Source organism: Ctenocephalides felis, unplaced genomic scaffold (genome assembly GCF_003426905.1).
Source record: "Ctenocephalides felis isolate EL2017-DRISC unplaced genomic scaffold, ASM342690v1 CF-g0.4_SCAFFOLD_03570, whole genome shotgun sequence".
NCBI classification, from domain to species: domain Eukaryota; kingdom Metazoa; phylum Arthropoda; class Insecta; order Siphonaptera; family Pulicidae; genus Ctenocephalides; species Ctenocephalides felis.
The window spans coordinates 19,722,821-19,741,917 of NW_020539724.1; the positions used below are offsets into that span (position 1 = coordinate 19,722,821).

At 28.8% G+C, this 19,097-nt stretch overlaps 2 protein-coding genes across 2 annotated transcripts in view; both read left to right on the forward strand.

Annotated features, from left to right (window-relative positions):
- The window catches only part of LOC113383542 (sortilin-related receptor-like), a 37,021-nt gene extending 24,306 nt beyond the window's left edge, over positions 1–12,715 (forward strand). The window contains exon 12 of the mRNA XM_026621801.1: positions 12,609–12,715. Coding sequence (XP_026477586.1) covers positions 12,609–12,715 — 107 coding nt within the window. The remainder of the gene's footprint in view (positions 1–12,608) is intronic.
- Positions 12,716–13,721: 1,006 nt separating this feature from the next.
- The window catches only part of LOC113383543 (sortilin-related receptor-like), a 38,230-nt gene continuing 32,854 nt past the window's right edge, over positions 13,722–19,097 (forward strand). Inside the window, 1 exon segment of the mRNA XM_026621802.1 lies at positions 13,722–13,991. Within this exon segment, the coding sequence (XP_026477587.1) occupies positions 13,746–13,991 (246 nt within the window). The 5' untranslated portion in view covers positions 13,722–13,745.

Consider the following 19,097-nt stretch of genomic DNA (forward strand, 5'->3'; position numbering starts at 1 on the left):
GACTAAAATATTATCACTTCTGCGGCTTTTTGCAGAATTTTATCACTTATTTAGTATCCATGGTACAACTCTCAATAAGTAATAAAATAAAATGATGAACGTTAACAAATTACCGTGTGATGGTAATGTTATATGATTTAAAAAAAAATAGATTGAAAATAGAATATTTAAAAAAGGCAGCCTAGTGCTATGAAATGCAACCATGCAAGTGCTTCTCTATCTAATGAGTTTTTTCTTAGATTTTTTAATGTGATACTTGTCAGCATATTCCAGTAATAGTTTCCTTAAGACTATTTTAACTTACCATATTTTGGATCTCTAGTGAAAATCAGCTTGATTATAACAAGTATAGAACCCAGAATCAGTAGTTGTTACAACAACTTCTTACCAAAAGTCAAGGAAACTAAATGATTGGACATTTTTTTTGGAGACTAGTTGGAAATAATAAAAATATCACTTCTGCGGCTTTTTGTAGAATTTTATTTCCTAGTTCAGTATCCATGGTACAACTGTCAATGAGTAATTATATATTCATGAATTTGTTTGTTTGTAGTCAATTTTCTCAAAAAAAAAATATTACGCTTTTGTATGTTTGTATATATTTCTTTTTACTTTTCATTTCTCTTGTTTATCTATCTGTTAAGTATAATTGTTATTGTTATAATTATATTACTTATATCTATAGTTCTTTTTCCAATTTCTGTCATTTTTTCCTAGTTCATATTAATTTTTCAATATTCATTCTGTAGATCCACTGATGATGACATAAAATACTATGTCGAAACGTTTGGAAAAATTAAAGATTAACTTCTAAATCTTTGCCTTTTATTTGATGTATGCCCTTGAAGAACTTACTCATATTTCTCAACATCAAAACTAACTTCTTTAACATATTATATATAATATATATATATATATATATATATATATATATATATATTTAAAAAGGCAGGCTATTAAAATGCAACCATGCAAGTGATTCTCTATCTAATGAGATTTTTGTTAGATCTTTAATATAATACTTATGAGAATATTTCAGCAATAACGTTCGAAAGGCTATTTTTACTTAACTTATTTTGGATCTTCAGTGAAAATCTGATATTTCCCAGGTTATAATCAATAACAGGAATAAAACACCTAATCCGTGATTGTTTGACCTCTTACTAACTAAATGATTGGAAATTTTTTGGAAACTAGTTGGTGATTATAAAAATATTATCACTTCTGCAGCTTTTTGCAGAATTTTATTTCCTAATTTAGTACCTAATTTTATGTTCATGAATATAACGTTTGAGGTCATTTTTATTAAAATGATAATAATATAATATGAAGTCAAGAAAAAATAGATTGAAAAGGCAACCCAGTGCTTTTAAAATGTAACCATGCAAGTGATTCTCTATTTAATGAGATTTTTGTTACATTTCATTTCAATAGCCTTCGGATATATAACACTCCTTCGATTATATTTTAATTTACCATATTTTGGATCTTTAATGAAAATTTGATATCTCTTCAGCTTAAATTCAGATTAAAACAGGCATAAAACCCAGAGACAATGGTTGCTAGAGACCGACTTCTTACCAGGAGTAAAGGCAACACCTGTATAAATGATTGGACATTTTTTAGAGATTAGTTGGAGATACTCTAGAAAAAATATAACATAACGGTTTATTTGTATTTGTATTAAATTAGTAGATTAGTTGCAGATGTCTAGGCCATGTCTAATTTGTTTTGGCGATCATTTGGCTCTCACATATATTTACTGCTTATATTAATCTTTTTTATCATTGATACAAAAGTCTCGATAGCATATCAGTCTGGTACATGATAATGATGAATAAATATCAACAGTAAACAGCAAATTGTTGCAAAATATGGGTGATATTAGAGATTTAATATATCTTATAAAAATTGAAAATTAAAAAAATATGAATATATTTCATGTATTTAAAATAGAGATGGTGAATCTGATGCCAACAGAATAGTCAATCACTAACGATGGACGAACAACTTGTTTGACCATTCTTACAAAAAAAAAAACGAATAACTTGCAATTTCTTGTCTTAATTTAAAATTTAGTCTTGCTTGTTTGCTTTAGTATTATTTTTGAATGGTCACTGATAGTTTATATAGGAATTAAGTATATTGTGAAGCTTCTGGATAAAATTTAGCTTTATCGTTAAAATTCAAGCCACAACTAAAGAGATTCGTTTAGTGGCATAAAATATTAGGTGTTTGTCGATTTTGCAAAAGCATAGTTCTTAAAATATAAGAACATGACAATAGTTCTTGATATTCTGGCAGCTTCTTGAATTGCCTGGTGGGACAACAAATTCGTAATCTTCCCATTTTATGTTAGAAATAGGGCTCGTCCGTATGTAAGCGGTTAGGAGCGACGGGACTTGATTCAGAGGTCCCGGGTTCGAGATCCGCTTCAAGCTGCCTGTTGTCAAGCAGTAGTGACAACGGTTTTCACTTGGAAATATAGATCGCAATATGCTTCCAAGTTAAAATAGCCCTTGTCCAGTATTTCTGCACCAATAAAAAGTCAGCTCTACTAGATTAATTCTAATAATAAAATCATCAAATATGGATATATTAACCATTGGGCTACCATCTAAAAATTCGAAGTAAGGAGAAGTTATAGCTCAACAGCTCCTCATGGACGTAAGGTTCTGATTGCAGTTAAAATAAGAGAAAAAAATGTTAGAAATTAGAATGGTTGATGGTTATATGGTTATGGTCGATAATGACATGTTTTCTAATAAGCCCACTCGTGGATTATTGAAATTTTTGATAATGGTTCAGTACTAGAAATGTGAAATCCTCTTCCATAAATTTTTATGTGAAAATTGTCACATAACGTAACGTAACGTGTTGGCTGGTCTTGGTAATAAAATCATTTAATTGCGCGTGGGACTGGAGTTATCGGCTCATAAAAGTAAAATGCACACAGTAGCTTGGTGCATACACCCAAATACATAGTCACACAAATACATACATACATACATACATACATATATACATACATATATACATACATAAATATATACATACATACATATATACATACATATATATACACCATATAAGACATATAACTTAAATATTACAACAGTAACTAAATTACTTATTAGAATAACCATATATCCTTATAGTTCAGTTTTTATTATATTTCGAACGTGATCAAGCACAATTTACATATTTATATTGCCAATACTTACACAATATGATTTATGAGATTATATTCAGACATTCAAAACTGTTCTACATTTACCATTGTCAAACATTTGGTTCGAATATCTTGTATTTCTTAACCAAATCTACTATATAGCTATAATTCTTGTTTTTTTACAACAAAAAATATTGATTATTTACTTATTTCATATTTTGTAATTACTTTTATTGAATGCATTGGTTGGCATGTTTTGTCATTTTCTAAGATTTCGGTCGGAATATAATTATAATTATATAAAACGAGTAGTAAAAAGAGTAGAAAATTGGTGATACAACATTGATAATGAACAGATCAAAATGATTATTAGCAATAGCCAAAGTAATCAATAAAAATCAAAACATGTGAAATGTATATAACAGATACAGTATTCCAGAAGCTCCTTTTTAGTAATATAACAGTTCACAGATTAACAGTTTGCATCCAAAATTAGATCAAATGATTTGCCAAATAATACGATAAAGTTGCTGTTAATAAAAACCTTTTGCTACTTATTAAGAGCGTTAGTGTTGCTATTAATGAAACCCTTTTCCTGTCTATTAAGATCGTTAGTGTTTCTGATACATAAATTGACAATGTTTACATGGATTTTGCTGTCAGATTTCTTGCAATATTGCATTTTGTTGTGTAAGATGAAACCTGATAGATTGCTTAACACTTTCACCTCCGGTGACACCAACGTAACTGGTAGAACAGTCGTCTTTAATAAAAATGTGGTAAAAATACACTGTTTTTAATTATATTATATTATACTTCATACAAGATGACTAATGGATATAATAATAAATAAATAAATATGAAAACAAATGAAGAAGTCTTGAGAAGAGTGGGCGAAGAAAGGACTTTACTGAGCATAATCCTGGGACAAAAAAGGAAACTGGATTGGACCCGTTCTGCAAAAAGAGTGCCTTCTGCACGATGCCGTCGAGGGTAAAATAGAAGGATATGAAGGAATGGGAAGAAGATTTTTTTAACTCAGCAATCAGAGATACATAAGGATTCCTATAAGCTAAATTGACAATATTTGAGAGCGATGTCTAAGGAGAACTCCAGTGAAATCTTCTTAGTTTAACAATTGATAAGATAATGTTATATTGAAGCTAATCTGGAAGAAGAAGAATGCAGACGATTGACGACTTACGCTTGAAGAGAAAATACAGGGAACTGAAAGCAGAAGCGCAGGATCAAGAATCATGGAGGCTAAAGTTCGGAAGGAAAAATACTTTAAAAAAATGTGTAAAAATAAGGGAGGGGGAAATAGTGGTAATGAGAATGATGGCGAGGAGGATAAGTGAATCATTTATTTGTGGTGGCTCTCGCACCATAGACCTGCCTTCGGGCATTTATTATTATTATCATTCATTCATTCATTCATTAATTAAAAGCAGTAAAAAACTATTCTATAATCATATATGTTTGTTTTCCCTTTACACGCTTGAGCAGCTTTATAAAAACAATATGTTGATGATGAGCAAATTTTATGTGAATGAACCAGGAAGTGTTTTTTGAACGAATCTGAAAGTGTTAAGAACTTGCAGCCTGATTGTATTTTTTTTGAAATTTGTTGTTTTTTCATTTTATTTTTCTTGAACAGCAATCAGAACTTCACTGCTCTATGAGTTGTTATGATGAACCTTCTTAAAAAACGTTACTTTTTCGAGGGCAACTCGAAGGTGCCTCGGACTTTGATCAATGTCCAGTTATGGGAATATTTATACTCGGCAAGTTTTTCCATATATGTTTTCAAGTGAAAATCGATGTCACTATTGGATCATATCAGGCTGTCTGAGGTGGTTATCAAACCTGGTGTATATCTGGTCATCATCCAATTATCAAACATTTTGTTTTTTTTATTTTCATTTTATTTTCATTGAACAGCAATTCTAACAGCAATCAGTACTAACAGTTTTATGAGCTGTTGTGGTGAACCTTCTTAATAACATTACTTTTTCGAAGGCAACCCAAGCATTGTTCTTTTATATTTGATATATTTTTACTATTAGAAGCTCCGTTATATTGATGACTTTAAGCAATGCCCAGTTATAGGGATATTTAGACTTGGAAACTTTTCCATCTGTATTTTCAAATGAAAATTGATATCACTACAGGGATCATACCAGACAATCTGCCCAAGGTGGTTATCATACCTAGTGGGTATCTGGTCAAAGTCTTTACCACTCTGCCACGGTAAAACCCATCTGATTCTTGAATATGGAAAATTTATTCTGATCATGGAATGCACTTGGAAAAACATCAATAATAATTTATGTTTGCAGTAGCTGATTATCATATACACTCGATAACGGTGTGCCATTATCCACATGTGTCCGATGTGATTGTGCATAAATCAATTTGACAGAAGACAGTTCTAAAAACAGATGCGTTTAAAAATAGTTTGTTGATTGTTGTTCGATATGACTTGCATTTGAGTACTTACACATGGGAAGTATTGATATAAATAATATATAGAGTTGAGATAATGCTCTTTTTCGTTTTAATTCAATATCGACACACACACCCACAGATTATATATATATACTCGTATATATAATAGAACTAATATGAGTAGACCCTTGTCAATGAACGCAACGGATGTGTGGTTAATAGAAAGTTCTAATAATAATCTAAATTATGTGAGAAACTTTTTCTACTATAAGTCATTGCAATGAACAAGATATATGTATATATATAGGAGAGCGGGGCTTAAAGGTCTACGGGTAAAAAGATCCTCCACCCATATTTCAAACACCAGTAAAGTCAAGATTTTTTTAATATTTTAATATTTGAAAGGAGGGAAAAAGATGATGTATAACCAGACATTGATTCTTATGATGTTGCTATGTTGCTAGGAAATAAACGGCACAGTTTGAAAATTCATATTATTGTTTTATAAGATGATTTGTTAAATTTAAGTTAGATTCAACAGTTTTTTATATAATCTCCATAAAAGCTTACACCTGGGTGGGGTAAAAAGGGCCAACTCAACCTTTACCGTGGCAAAGCCTGAAATAATATCTATTATTATTGATTACGGTTTGCTTATGAATAAATAAATAAATAAATAAATAAAAGGTTTGAAAAATAAAAAGTAGCAAATGTAAAAAGTAACTTAAGTTAATGTAAAATTGTATTTTCAAGAGATAAATTCTCTATTTTCAAGAGATAAATTCTCTATTTTCAAGAGATAAATTCTTTATTTTCAAGAGATAAATTCTCTATTTTTAAGAGATAAATTCTCTATTTTTAAGAGATAAATTCTTTATTTTTAAGAGATAAATTCTCTATATTCAAGAGATAAATTCTCTATTTTCAAGAGATAAATTCTCTATAAATATATATGCCACCCATGAAGTTTATATTTTGCTTTTGTTGGATAGTGTATGGCTATTATTTTGTAAAATCTTTTTAAAATTAAAAGAAGACATTGGCCCTGTTTGCCACCTGGCCGTCCCAATTTACCCCGCCTGTGGGGTAAAAGGGACCTGATTCCAATTTTTTGAAAAACAGCAAATATAATACATTGCTTCATTGATGAATTTTAGGGGGTTTTACTGAACATAGTCAGATAGTTATTTGTTTCATATGTGTTATTTGTCAAATTGAACCTTTGTGCCCCGTCTATATATAAATTATGAGTTTTTTGTTCGACATAAAACATATTTTATTTGTTAACAGGCATGCATTCAAAAAAAGTATGATATTTACATAAGATTGGACAGTTTCAAGAACAACTAGTTGGTATCGGTATTTTGCCTTGAGGCAAGTTACATGAACTTCCCGATATGTTTAAATAATCGACTTAATCAATAAAAAATAAATTAATTTATGAGTGATTAAAAGTATTCCGAGTGGATTTATTACACATAATTGAAAACGAACCAACACTTTGACGCGGAGTATTTTCTAAAAGCAAATTTTCAAAAATCAATAATTTTTATAATTGAACCTTATTGTGTAGGTCTTTAATGGTTTAGTTTCCTTCGGGAGTTAAAAAGGGTCTCATCATTCAACAAGTAAATATACAATGAAAAACTAACACTTTTCAGAGAAATTAGTACATTTCTTAAAAAGAATGTGCTCTTTAATATATGAGCCCACTCTTTTCTTTTTTTTTTGGTTTTATTTCATCCATTTTATTAAATGATTTTAATGTTATAATGATTTCGAGTCTACAATTTGCCTGATCAATTAGTGTGAATGCAAATAAATAATTTTATTTTAAGCAAATTGTATAACAAAGGTGCAATATTAATTTTATTGAGGAATCTCTATTCTCATGAAATTTTCTTTGCACATGTCAATGTTTGAAGATTCCATGACCAACATTTTTAGTATTGTGTTGGATAGACAATGGAAAATCTGCTCTGCTGAAATTTTCTTTGATCAAGTTTAATTCATCTGTTCAGTTCATTGAACTTTATAAATAATTATCGAAGAAATTTTATGCTTTGCGTTTATTTCACAAATGTGGAATAATAAATATTTATGTACACACACACTCATACATATATATATATATATATATATATATATATATATATATATATATATATATATATATATATATATATAATATGGAGTAATAATTAACACATACGAATATAATATATGGTCGGTTTGGTCATGAGAGAACAACGACCTTCTTTTATTATAAGTTTATTGACTGGATGCTTATGGGTACACATGCATCACATATAAATGTATATATATATATATATATATATATATATATAAATGCATCTTACTTTATGACAAATACATCAAATTTATGTTAATGCAAACTGCAAAATGTTATCCCTCGATACTTACATATTGCTAAAAAAAAATCAATGTTATGTATATTTAAGATTGGAAATTTTTATTTATGTTATTTTATTTATCTTATAATTTTTACTTAGTTTATTTTTTAATTTATTTTCACTTATTTTCATTCTTATTTTTATTTATTTAGTTCTTTCAATTTATTTATTTATTAATTTTACATGCCGTCAGTATAATCATAAGGCTCATGTCAATATTTAATATAATTTATTTAACAATTTTATGATTTATTCATTTATTATTTAATTTATTTACTATAAACTCATAGTAGATAAAACTTTAAGCTGCCATCAGAACTTAACAGTTCTTCGAGCTCTCGTGATGATACTTCTTTTCAACCATGACGCTTTTCAGAAGCCAATCTAATAGTTGGTCTATCTATATTTAATATATTTTTATTAGAAGTTATCTAGTATTGACGATATATTTTAATTTAATGCAGCATTGTCGTAGAGTGCTAATTTTACTTGGAAACAATTTTTGTTCTATATTTTCAAGTGGAAATGGATATTACTACTTCTTGATCAGGTGCGAGATTGAACCAGGGTCTCTGTTTCACATTTAACTCTATTAATGCATATGATTAATGATTTATACATAAATTAAAATTTAAGGAATGGTATAAAATATTCTATAAAAAATATTAAATTATATATAAATTAATCATATTCACATAATTATAAATATTAAAAAATATGGCAAATATAGAGACAAATTTTTGACTTTAAAATAATTACAAAAATAATAAACCGTATTTTGAAAGTGATAAAACTGCCAATATTACATTATTACGAAATTTTAAGAATATGCTTTATTTATTTTATGAAATAAATGTAATATATGTATATAAGATAAGATGAGCAAAATAGGAAAGAATATGGCTATATTGTGAGGCCAAGAAATATGCCACGTCAATGTGAAGGTCTAATTCTAAATTAGTATTAGTTATATAAGGTTGCCATAAGGTTACTTAATAGATTTAAAAAAATGATATAAATTGTATAAATTTGTATGAATTGAATGGTGGCAAATGTATTTAGTTTAACAATCAATAAACCTCTGCTCAATAATGCTCAACATCAATAAAAATATCTTAAACTTTATAAAAAAATTATTCTAAAATTCATATGTTTCGGCTAGAGTCATGACTATCTCTTTGTGGAAGAATGCTATGAATTATTAGCAGAATGTGTTCATAACAAAGTTTTAAAAATTACAAAATAATTAGTTAAAAGTACTTACAATTTGTTCTAATATGTTTTAAAAATAAACTTCCAGACAATACATATTTTTTGTTTTCATTTTGCCTCCGTGCATTCAAGAAATTCAGCTCAACAAATTTAATTCTAATGTGGAATTGTGTGTGAAATTAATTTTAATGTGGAATTGTGTGATTTTATTGATGAACTTGATTCAACGTTATTATTTAATTTTTTTTTAACTTCCCGTAGGGTAAGTTATTGTAATGGGCCGAAAATCGGAATTGAAAATTTTTACATTTCTCGACGTTTTGAAGGTTTCTGAACGTTTTGGCATACCTCAGAAAAAAATGGATGTGTGTGTGTGTGTGTGGTGTATGTATGTATGGATACAAATTCCAGTCACGTTTTAGGGCGCACGGATCAACCGATTTGAATGGTTCAAAAAACATTCGATTCCTATTGATTGGGAAAAGAGCTGATTAGTTTTGGCAAAGGCAGGTCAGCCGTTTCGGAGATACGGAGCAAGAGTGCAGAAAATAGAAATGGAATTTTTGAGCGAACGGAGTATCCGATTTGAATGATCTAAAAAACATTCAATTAGTAATGATTGGGAGAAGTGTTTGTTAGTTTTTGGCAAAGGCAGGCCCAGCCATTCGAAGATACGGAGCTAAATATGTAAAAAATGGCAGTTTTTGAGAGAACTAAGCGTCCGATTTAAATGATTCAAAGAACTTTTCTGCTTGTCTAACAAAATAATTGATTTTGAAAAAAATTTTGTTCCATTTTTTTTTTTTTTTTTTTTTTTTTTAGTATTTTTTTTTAGTATTTTTGTATATCGAAAATATTTCAGATTTTATTTTTAATTCTGACTATAGTTCTAATATACTTTAGAAATAATTTCAACTCTGCAATTCGGTTTATATAATTCTTATAAATATTACACAATGTGTACAATATTTATAATAATCTATTTGAAAACATTCATATTCTCGAACTTTCGTTACGGTGCGGGAAGTTCCAGCAATTTGCTTAAGGCACGATGCCATAATTGCCTCAAGACAGAATTCCACTTACAGCTAGTTATTACTTTATTTAAATGTAGTTGTCCTTGTTTATATCGTTATGAAACTGCCAAAGCTAATGTCGATATTATTATACCGTTTTATCGCCATATCTATTTCGAGATAAATATGGTGTGACTATTTTTTTTATTGTTTGCATATAGAGAATGATTCACCTGAACTTCTATGACATTGTACGTCTAAATATATCAACATGTATCTCAATTACATACATCATTTTATACCGCTAATAAAGTGTAATAATATTTTTAATTACACTACACGGGTATGTTATTTTTAGAGTTTGTTTTTATACAGTCTCGTTATATAGAATCTTGTTGTTTTGTGGAATGTTCATTTATCATAAAAAATTACATTTTAAATTGTCATTCGGAATATATTTTTATAATCCTAAAAAGTCCAAATTTTAGTAGAGCATTGGAGGAAACGAGACGTTTTTACCGGAATTTTCATTTTCATTCCTTAACCACATACTAACATAGAGCTGAATGATGTTACATAGAAAATATCAATACTTCTGCAATATGAGATATTAGAACTTAAATTAAAAATAGAGTCAAATCGATAATGCCATTAGACGAATTTCATGTAGGTATATTTTTATTTTAATAAATTATTATTAGCATGGAACCCTAAGCTGTTGGTTTTTTTAGTATCGCGAATAATTTTTAAATATTGCTCTTTATTGACTACTCGTGTCTCATTTATTTATCACTAATTCTTTATTTTCATATCAAAATTATTATTTTGTGACTGCATATTTTACATAACTATACTCCATTTAATTTTTTCTGAATTTTTCTGTGGATTTATCTTTATTTTTCAGCTGATTTTGCTCCTCATTTAGGCAGTATTAAAAATTGTCGAAAATGTTAATAAAAAGTTGAAAAACTAACCCTACGATTGAACAGATATTGTCAAAAAATAGATAACACATTTATATTAGGTTGTCAAATATCTCCCTTCCGCTTTTTTGCTATTGGTTTATAATACAAAAAGGCGGAAGGGAGATATTTGACAACCTAATATTATAAACTTACAGTAATAAATATGTTATAAATAAATATATGTTGATAAACAATAATTAGAAATTGAACTGGTAACTTGTCTTATCAGTGGACCTTAGTTCTGGTTTAAGTTTTTTTCCTTAATCTAATTTCTGGCTAGTAGCCAGGGGTTTTCCTGATGATCAATAATAAAGTTTTCCAAGAGCATACTTTTCATGGTCGACAGCGGGTTGATAATGAAAACAATTTAAAAATGATACGAACATAATTTTATTACCTAATAATTAGTTTGTGACCTACTACATTAATTGAATAAAGGTATTAGATTAGACTTTGTAATTAATCTACTTCAAGTAATCAGGAGCCATTGGCTTTGCTAGCAATAATAAACCTTTATCTTGTATTCGAAAGTCTGTAATAACTTTGTCAGTTGGTTTGAGGTAAGATAACATAAAAACACAACGGAGTAATAATTGAATATGCCAAAATTGTTTGTTTTGATTTTTGAGATACTTCGTGGCTCTGTGAAAAGTGCTTTGGTCTTGCACAAGGATCTAGGTTTGATATCCACCTCAGACAGCTTAATGCAAAGCTCTTCCTCTAAATGGTATGAATATCATTAGAATGAGGAAAACTTTAAAGAATTTCCGAATTAGTCAGTTGAAAATTTTGTTGGCAACATTTGGAATTCAGCAAAGTACCTACCAATATATTTGTTTTCAATGCTATTTGTATATAATTACTTATATTTTTCCAAACAAAGATGGTTTAGGTTGATCTCAACAGGTGATATACAAATCCAGAAACAACTCAATAAAAGCAAAATACTTTATTTAAATATTAAAAGTGATTCACTTTGTTTAAATATTAAAAGTGAAAACTTATTCATAATGGTGCAGATGCCATTAGAAAAGATTTTTTTTTAAAAAATGATTGCAAACCTTATGAACCATCTATAAAAAATAATAAAATTATAAAACCGTTTTTGTTATATTAATTTCTTCTCCGTAATTTAATATCTTTGGTATTACATTACTAACTTAATTTATATTATGTGGGCATATTATCTGTTTTTCATGAGTATATCAGAGGGTCAATGGCATTGCTTTTGTACATAATAGTCGACAAATAAACTAAAAATGTTTGTAAAGTCGACTTTATCTGTTATACTCCGATAATATTATTCGAAATCAGCGAAAGCTAACTAATTTGCATTCAAATTATACAAAAATTTAAAATATTATATTCGAATTGTCTGAAGGCTTGTCCCATCCATTGCTCAGTGATAATTGCTCACCTTGGCTTTGCAACTACAAGTTAATTTCCACCTCGGACAACTTGCTATCAAGAAGTAGTAGTAACCGTTGACACTTTCAAATGAAATTAGCTTTTTGGTGCTTTGCTGTTAAAAATATGACCAGAAATATAAGTAAATAAATATCACAATCAAAATATGGAACCTTGGTTCAGAATAGGAACCTTGGTTTTGCAAATACAAGTTTATAGGTTCAATTAGGCTTTGGACAACTTGATATCAAGCAGTAGTAGTAAATGTTGACACTTTCAAATGAAAATAGCTTTTCGGGGCTTTGCTGTTGAAAATATGACTAGAAATATAAATAAATAAATATCACAATCAAAATGGAACCTTGGTTCAGAATAAGAACCTTGGTTTTGCAAATACAAGTTTATAGGTTCAATTAGGCTTCAGACAACTTGATATCAAGCAGTAGTAATAGCTGTTAACACTTTCACATAAAAATAGCTTTTTAGGACTTTGCTGTTAAATATATGACTAGAAATATAAATAAATAAATATCACAATCAAAATGGAACCTTGGTTCAGAATAGGAACCTTGGTTTTGCAAATACAAGTTTATAGGTTCATTTCCGCTTTGGACAACTTGATATCAAGCAGTAGTAGTAACTGTTGACACTTTCAAATGAAAATAGCCTTTCGGGACTCTGCTGTTGAAAATATGACTAGAAATATAAATAAATAAATATCACAATTAGAATGAAAAAATCCTTTCTTGGTTACCTGCTATTGGCGCCTGATAGCCTGAAACAATATTTATTATTAATAAAAGAATAATAAATAGAATAGGATTTCATTTAATGAATGTGCTAAGTTACTTTTGTTTATTATTTAAAAAATAACTATAGACCGATATAGCTATATAAATAATATAGGATCTTTTTTAATATATAACGTACATATTGGTATGATAATATAACTGCAGTAATTATTGCAAACACTGTTTATATAAAGATAAAAAGAGCTGATATTTTACCACATGGAATGGTGAAATACTATAAATATTTATTTATTACTTGTACTTATTTTATTAATCTTTATCTTTTTTAGATCAATGCCCTGAATGATTCGCACCAGCAAATGATGGTCCACTGGGTCGGCGAGTCGAGTGATGTGATAATTTGCTTGTCTCGGGATTCAACGGCGTCCAAAATTCAAGAGAAACTTGGTGGCAACCAGTCAAAATTGGTACCTCCTTCCTCATCGGTTTATATTTCTTATGACTATGGCGACACTTTCGTCAATAAAACTTCAATGTTTGCTTTGGTCAACGGATCGATTGCTTCGATGGACAAATATTACACACATCCTAAATTCAATGCATATGTGAGTAAAAAAAAATCATATTAGTAATAAAAACTAATAGTAATAATGATATATTAAAATTCTACAATTTATATGACTAAAATTCATGGATAAATTCGATGATATCCAATTTTTGGATACTTTTGGACAAATATTTTTGGAGTATTAATCTGTTTGGTGGATATTCGTTGCCATAAGTTTTCCAGCAACTTATTGGAACTCTTTTGGGAAAATAATAATTTTTCAAGTTCCATACTTATTTATATGTATTTTTGTATTTTATAACAAAATCTTCATAACATGGAGCCTTTTTAAAATTTTGGGCTAATGCATAAAAATCACATGGATGAGTAATGTAAATTTACATTTCAAGCATAACTTATTTTTATTTAAATATTATGAATTTTTATGGAATATATTTCGTAATATTTTCAAAATATTCTATGAAACTTTTGCTGATATATTAATAATTCCACCTTTCAAAGAATCATTACTACAAAATACAACAATATTATAATAATAATATTATATTATTCACTATATTTTTTTCTTCAATACAGTATTATTATATTATTACACTTTGATATGGATTACATCAGAATTTTTGTTTATGAACAAAATTATATAAAAGTAGCATCAACAAAGTATTTTTGAAATTTGCAGAAAATAGCGTTTTTTTTAAAAAATAATTAACTCACATTGTAGAGTAGGTAAGAAGACGAAAAATTGAGTTACTTTATATTAAACATTCTTAATTTTGATGATGGAAATTTTGTAGGAATTAAAAACTTTCATTATAAAGTTAGTCATGCAAGCTCAATTTTTATATAATTTGGGTTGCCTAAAATTTTAAGCTATCACGATTTTGATCTAAAAAAATCTAATTTTATCAGCAATCATCTTCAAATAAGAAACCTAATAAGTGTCCTGAATTAAAACCTGAATTTTTCATTCAGCAGCTCTATAATACGAATATTTTAAAATTTGTTTCTAAGATAAACTTTCATAATTGATTATTATTTATTACTGTTTACTATTAGTAATTAATAATAATGTTTTTATTATTATATTTTTGTTACTGCACTTACTTAGTACATAAGTTAAGACCTCTTATCATTATTTATTGTGTTTCGATTTGCAAATTTATTATTGGATTTTCGAAACACAAAAGTCGTAATATTTGCCTTGTCTAATCTCTTTATATATGTGATTATTTTTATCAATATGCATGAAAAATTTGGTTTTTATTGTAGACGATTCAATCTATTCGATAGGCATAATCTGTTGCTTTTTAAATAGAATTTAATACATTTAATTCTAGATTAGTCTGGGATAAAGTTTTGTATGAAAACTTGAAGCTTAACAAAAATACTTAAACTAGTTGGTTTGGTATTTAGCCTTGAGGCAAATTACATGAACTTCCCGAAATGTGTAAATAATCGACTTGATCAAAAAAATGTGTAAATAATATACTTCATCAATCCTACTTAAAAAAAAAAACGATAATAATTTTAGCAAAGTTTGACGAATTTTTAAAATTAAACTACTTGTCGTAATGCCGTAATATTACAGTAAGTTCTGTAAGACCATGATGTATATCGCCAAAAAAAGTTCCATGAAAAACGGCTTAAATTTTTTTTAACAGTTAATTACAAGAAAACGGCTCGGTAGATTTTCACCTAAAATTAATCAGTACCATTCCCATCTAATATCTTTCGAACAGTTTTTGATTTTTCAAAATCGGTTCGGTAGGATGAGCTGAAATGTGGACGAAAATTTAACACTTTTTTTCAACATTTAATTACAAGAAAACGGCTCGGTAAATTTTCACCTAAAATTAATCAGCATCATTCCCAAATGATATCTTTCGAACAGTTTTTGATTTTTTGAAATCGGTTCGGTAGGATGAGCTTAAATGTGGACGAAAATTTAACACTTTTTTTCAACAGTTAATTACAAGAAAACGGCTCGGTAGATTTTCACCTAAAATTAATCAGCATCATTCCCAAATGATATCTTTCGAACAGTTTTTGATTTTTCAAAATCGGTTCGGTAGGATGAGCTTAAATGTGGACGAAAATTTAACACTTTTTTTCAACATTTAATTACAAGAAAACGGCTCGGTAGATTTTCACCTAAAATTAATCAGCATCATTCCCAAATGATATCTTTCGAACAGTTTTGATTTTTCAAAATCGGTTCGGTAGGATGAGCTTAAATGTGGACGAAAATTTAACACTTTTTTTCAACAGTTAATTACAAGAAAACGGCTCGGTAGATTTTCACCTAAAATTAATCAGCATCATTCCCAAATGATATCTTTCGAACAGTTTTTGATTTTTCAAAATCGGTTCGGTAGGATGAGCTTAAATGTGGACGAAAATTTAACACTTTTTTTCAACAGTTAATTACAAGAAAACGGCTCGGTAGATTTTCACCTAAAATTAATCAGCATCATTCCCAAATGATATCTTTCGAACAGTTTTTGATTTTTTCAAAATCGGTTCGGTAGGATGAGCTTAAATGTGGACGAAAATTTAACACTTTTTTTCAACAGTTAATTACAAGAAAACGGCTCGGTAGATTTTCACCTAAAATTAATCAGCATCATTCCCAAATGATATCTTTCGAACAGTTTTTGATTTTTCAAAATCGGTTCGGTAGGATGAGCTTAAATGTGGACGAAAATTTAACACTTTTTTTCAACATTTAATTACAAGAAAAACGGATCGGTAGATTTTCACCTAAAATTAATCAGCATCATTCCCAAATGATATCTTTCGAACAGTTTTTGATTTTTTAAAATCGGTTCGGTAGGATGAGCTTAAATGTGGACGAAAATTTAACACTTTTTTTCAACAGTTAATTACAAGAAAACGGCTCGGTAGATTTTCACCTAAAATTAATCAGCATCATTCCCAAATGATATCTTTCGAACAGTTTTTTTGATTTTTTGAAATCGGTTCGGTAGGATGAGCTTAAATGTGGACGAAAATTTAACACTTTTTTTCAACAGTTAATTACAAGAAAACGGCTCGGTAGATTTTCACCTAAAATTAATCAGCATCATTCCCAACTAATATCTTTCGAACAGTTTTTGATTTTTTAAAATCGGTTCGGTAGGATGAGCTTAAATGTGGACGAAAAGTTCAACACTTTTTTTCAAATTACGAAGAAACGGCTTGGCAGATCGTTGCACAAAACTGACAAACGATAGTCCTCACCGAAATACATCAAATGGCTTTTAAATTTCTAAAATCGGTTCAGGCGTTTTTGAGAAAACGTCGATCAAAAGTCTAATTTTGACAAATGCCAAAAAGACCATACTGATTTTTGCAAACTTTGACGAATTTTTAAAGCTGAACCATTTGTATTAGGGCCGTAATATTTTAGTATGACCTAGAAAACTATGGTATCTTTCGTCAAAAAAATGATCATAAAAATCGTCAAAATTTTTTTTTTAAAAACTTTATTACAAGAAAACGGCCCGGCCGATCTATACCAAAAACTAACCAGCACGATTCCCAACCAAATCTATCGAACGGTTTTTGAATTTTCAGAATCGATTCAGAATTGCGGGCTAAAACGTGGACGAAAATTTTTTCACTTTTCTGCAATTTACAAAGACAAAGAAACGGCTCGGCCGATCGACGCACAAAACTCAGAGACGATAGTCCTCATCGAGATACATCAAATGGCTTTTAAATGTTTGAAATCGGTCCAACCGTTTTGGAGAAAACGTCGATTTACGGCAAAAAATCTGTTCACACACACACACACACACACACACACAACACACACACACACCACACCACACACACATACTTTTTCCAAATTTGGTCTCATTCGATTCAGAATGGCTCGAAACGTCGAGAAAACATAAAATTAGCGATTCGGATTTTTTGATGAAAACATAAACTTCTCCTTCGGGAAGTTAATAATGCATCTCGCTTTTTTCTATTTGTTACATTTCATACACAAATACTCGATAAACTGTAGAAAATGCTTTATTACTCTATGAAACGATTTCTTAAGAAGCTCTTTAGAGAATTTCTTTAACTTGATAAATCTTCAGAAAGTTCTATTATTGTTGCCTGTTGAAAAGTGTGTGAATTTTCTTTAATTTTTTTAATCTATGAATCATATAGAAATTGAGGAGGCATATGCTTCAAAAAATAAGTGACAACAAAGAAGTATTTGTGGTTTCATAATAAAAATTATATAGAACACTATACTACACAATGAAATACTTGAGCACTTCATGTAGTTAAAATCCTTTAGAATGCGTTTTAAAATGTTTCAAACATATTTTTTTATTATTAATAATTATGGAATATGGATTATCCCTGGCCTAGCGGTTAAAACTATGACCTTTCATTCATAAGTTCCAGATTCGACACTTAATTCGGTAGTCTGATGTCAAGCCGTAGAGTTTTTTACTTTATAACATCAGTTTTTACTTGATAATATAGGCAGCAATATGTTTTCAAAAATTTTCTTTCCACTCATTACTCCAATAAAATTAAGCAATATTAAAATTGCTAATTGTGAATTTAGCATTTAAGGTCTTTTTAAGAGTAAGAGCTCAAGACGCTTTGGTCATATTCTGTTTCTTAATCTATAAATGTTTTTATCTTATAAATAATAAAGCATATTAGTTGGAAATTGAATATGAATATTGAATAATTATGTATTATTAAATTGTAATTCATATCACATTTTTCGACCCATTTTATCAGTGGTTTGCAACCTTTTTTGCCCCCTGCTCTAATAAAAAAAAGTTGAGCATCCCTTATTTTTTCAACAATTAAATTCTATAAATACACCAAATTAATATGCAATACTATTTAACAATATGCATAAAAACTAATAATTTTTCTTTTTATTTCTCAATATCATTTCAGAAATTTTGGGCGCGCTCCACAGCTTGGGAACTTCTGCATTAATCTTTTAGTAGTCAAATGTCTCTTGTCCATATTTGCTTATATTTGTTCCCATTATCTGACCATATGATTCAAACATCAGTTAATTCTTTCTCTTAATGGCTTTGCCTTATCGTGCAGATATAATTTGTTTATTTGGATTATTATATATAGGATACAAAGTCCTTTTGCCTTCTTAGAATGA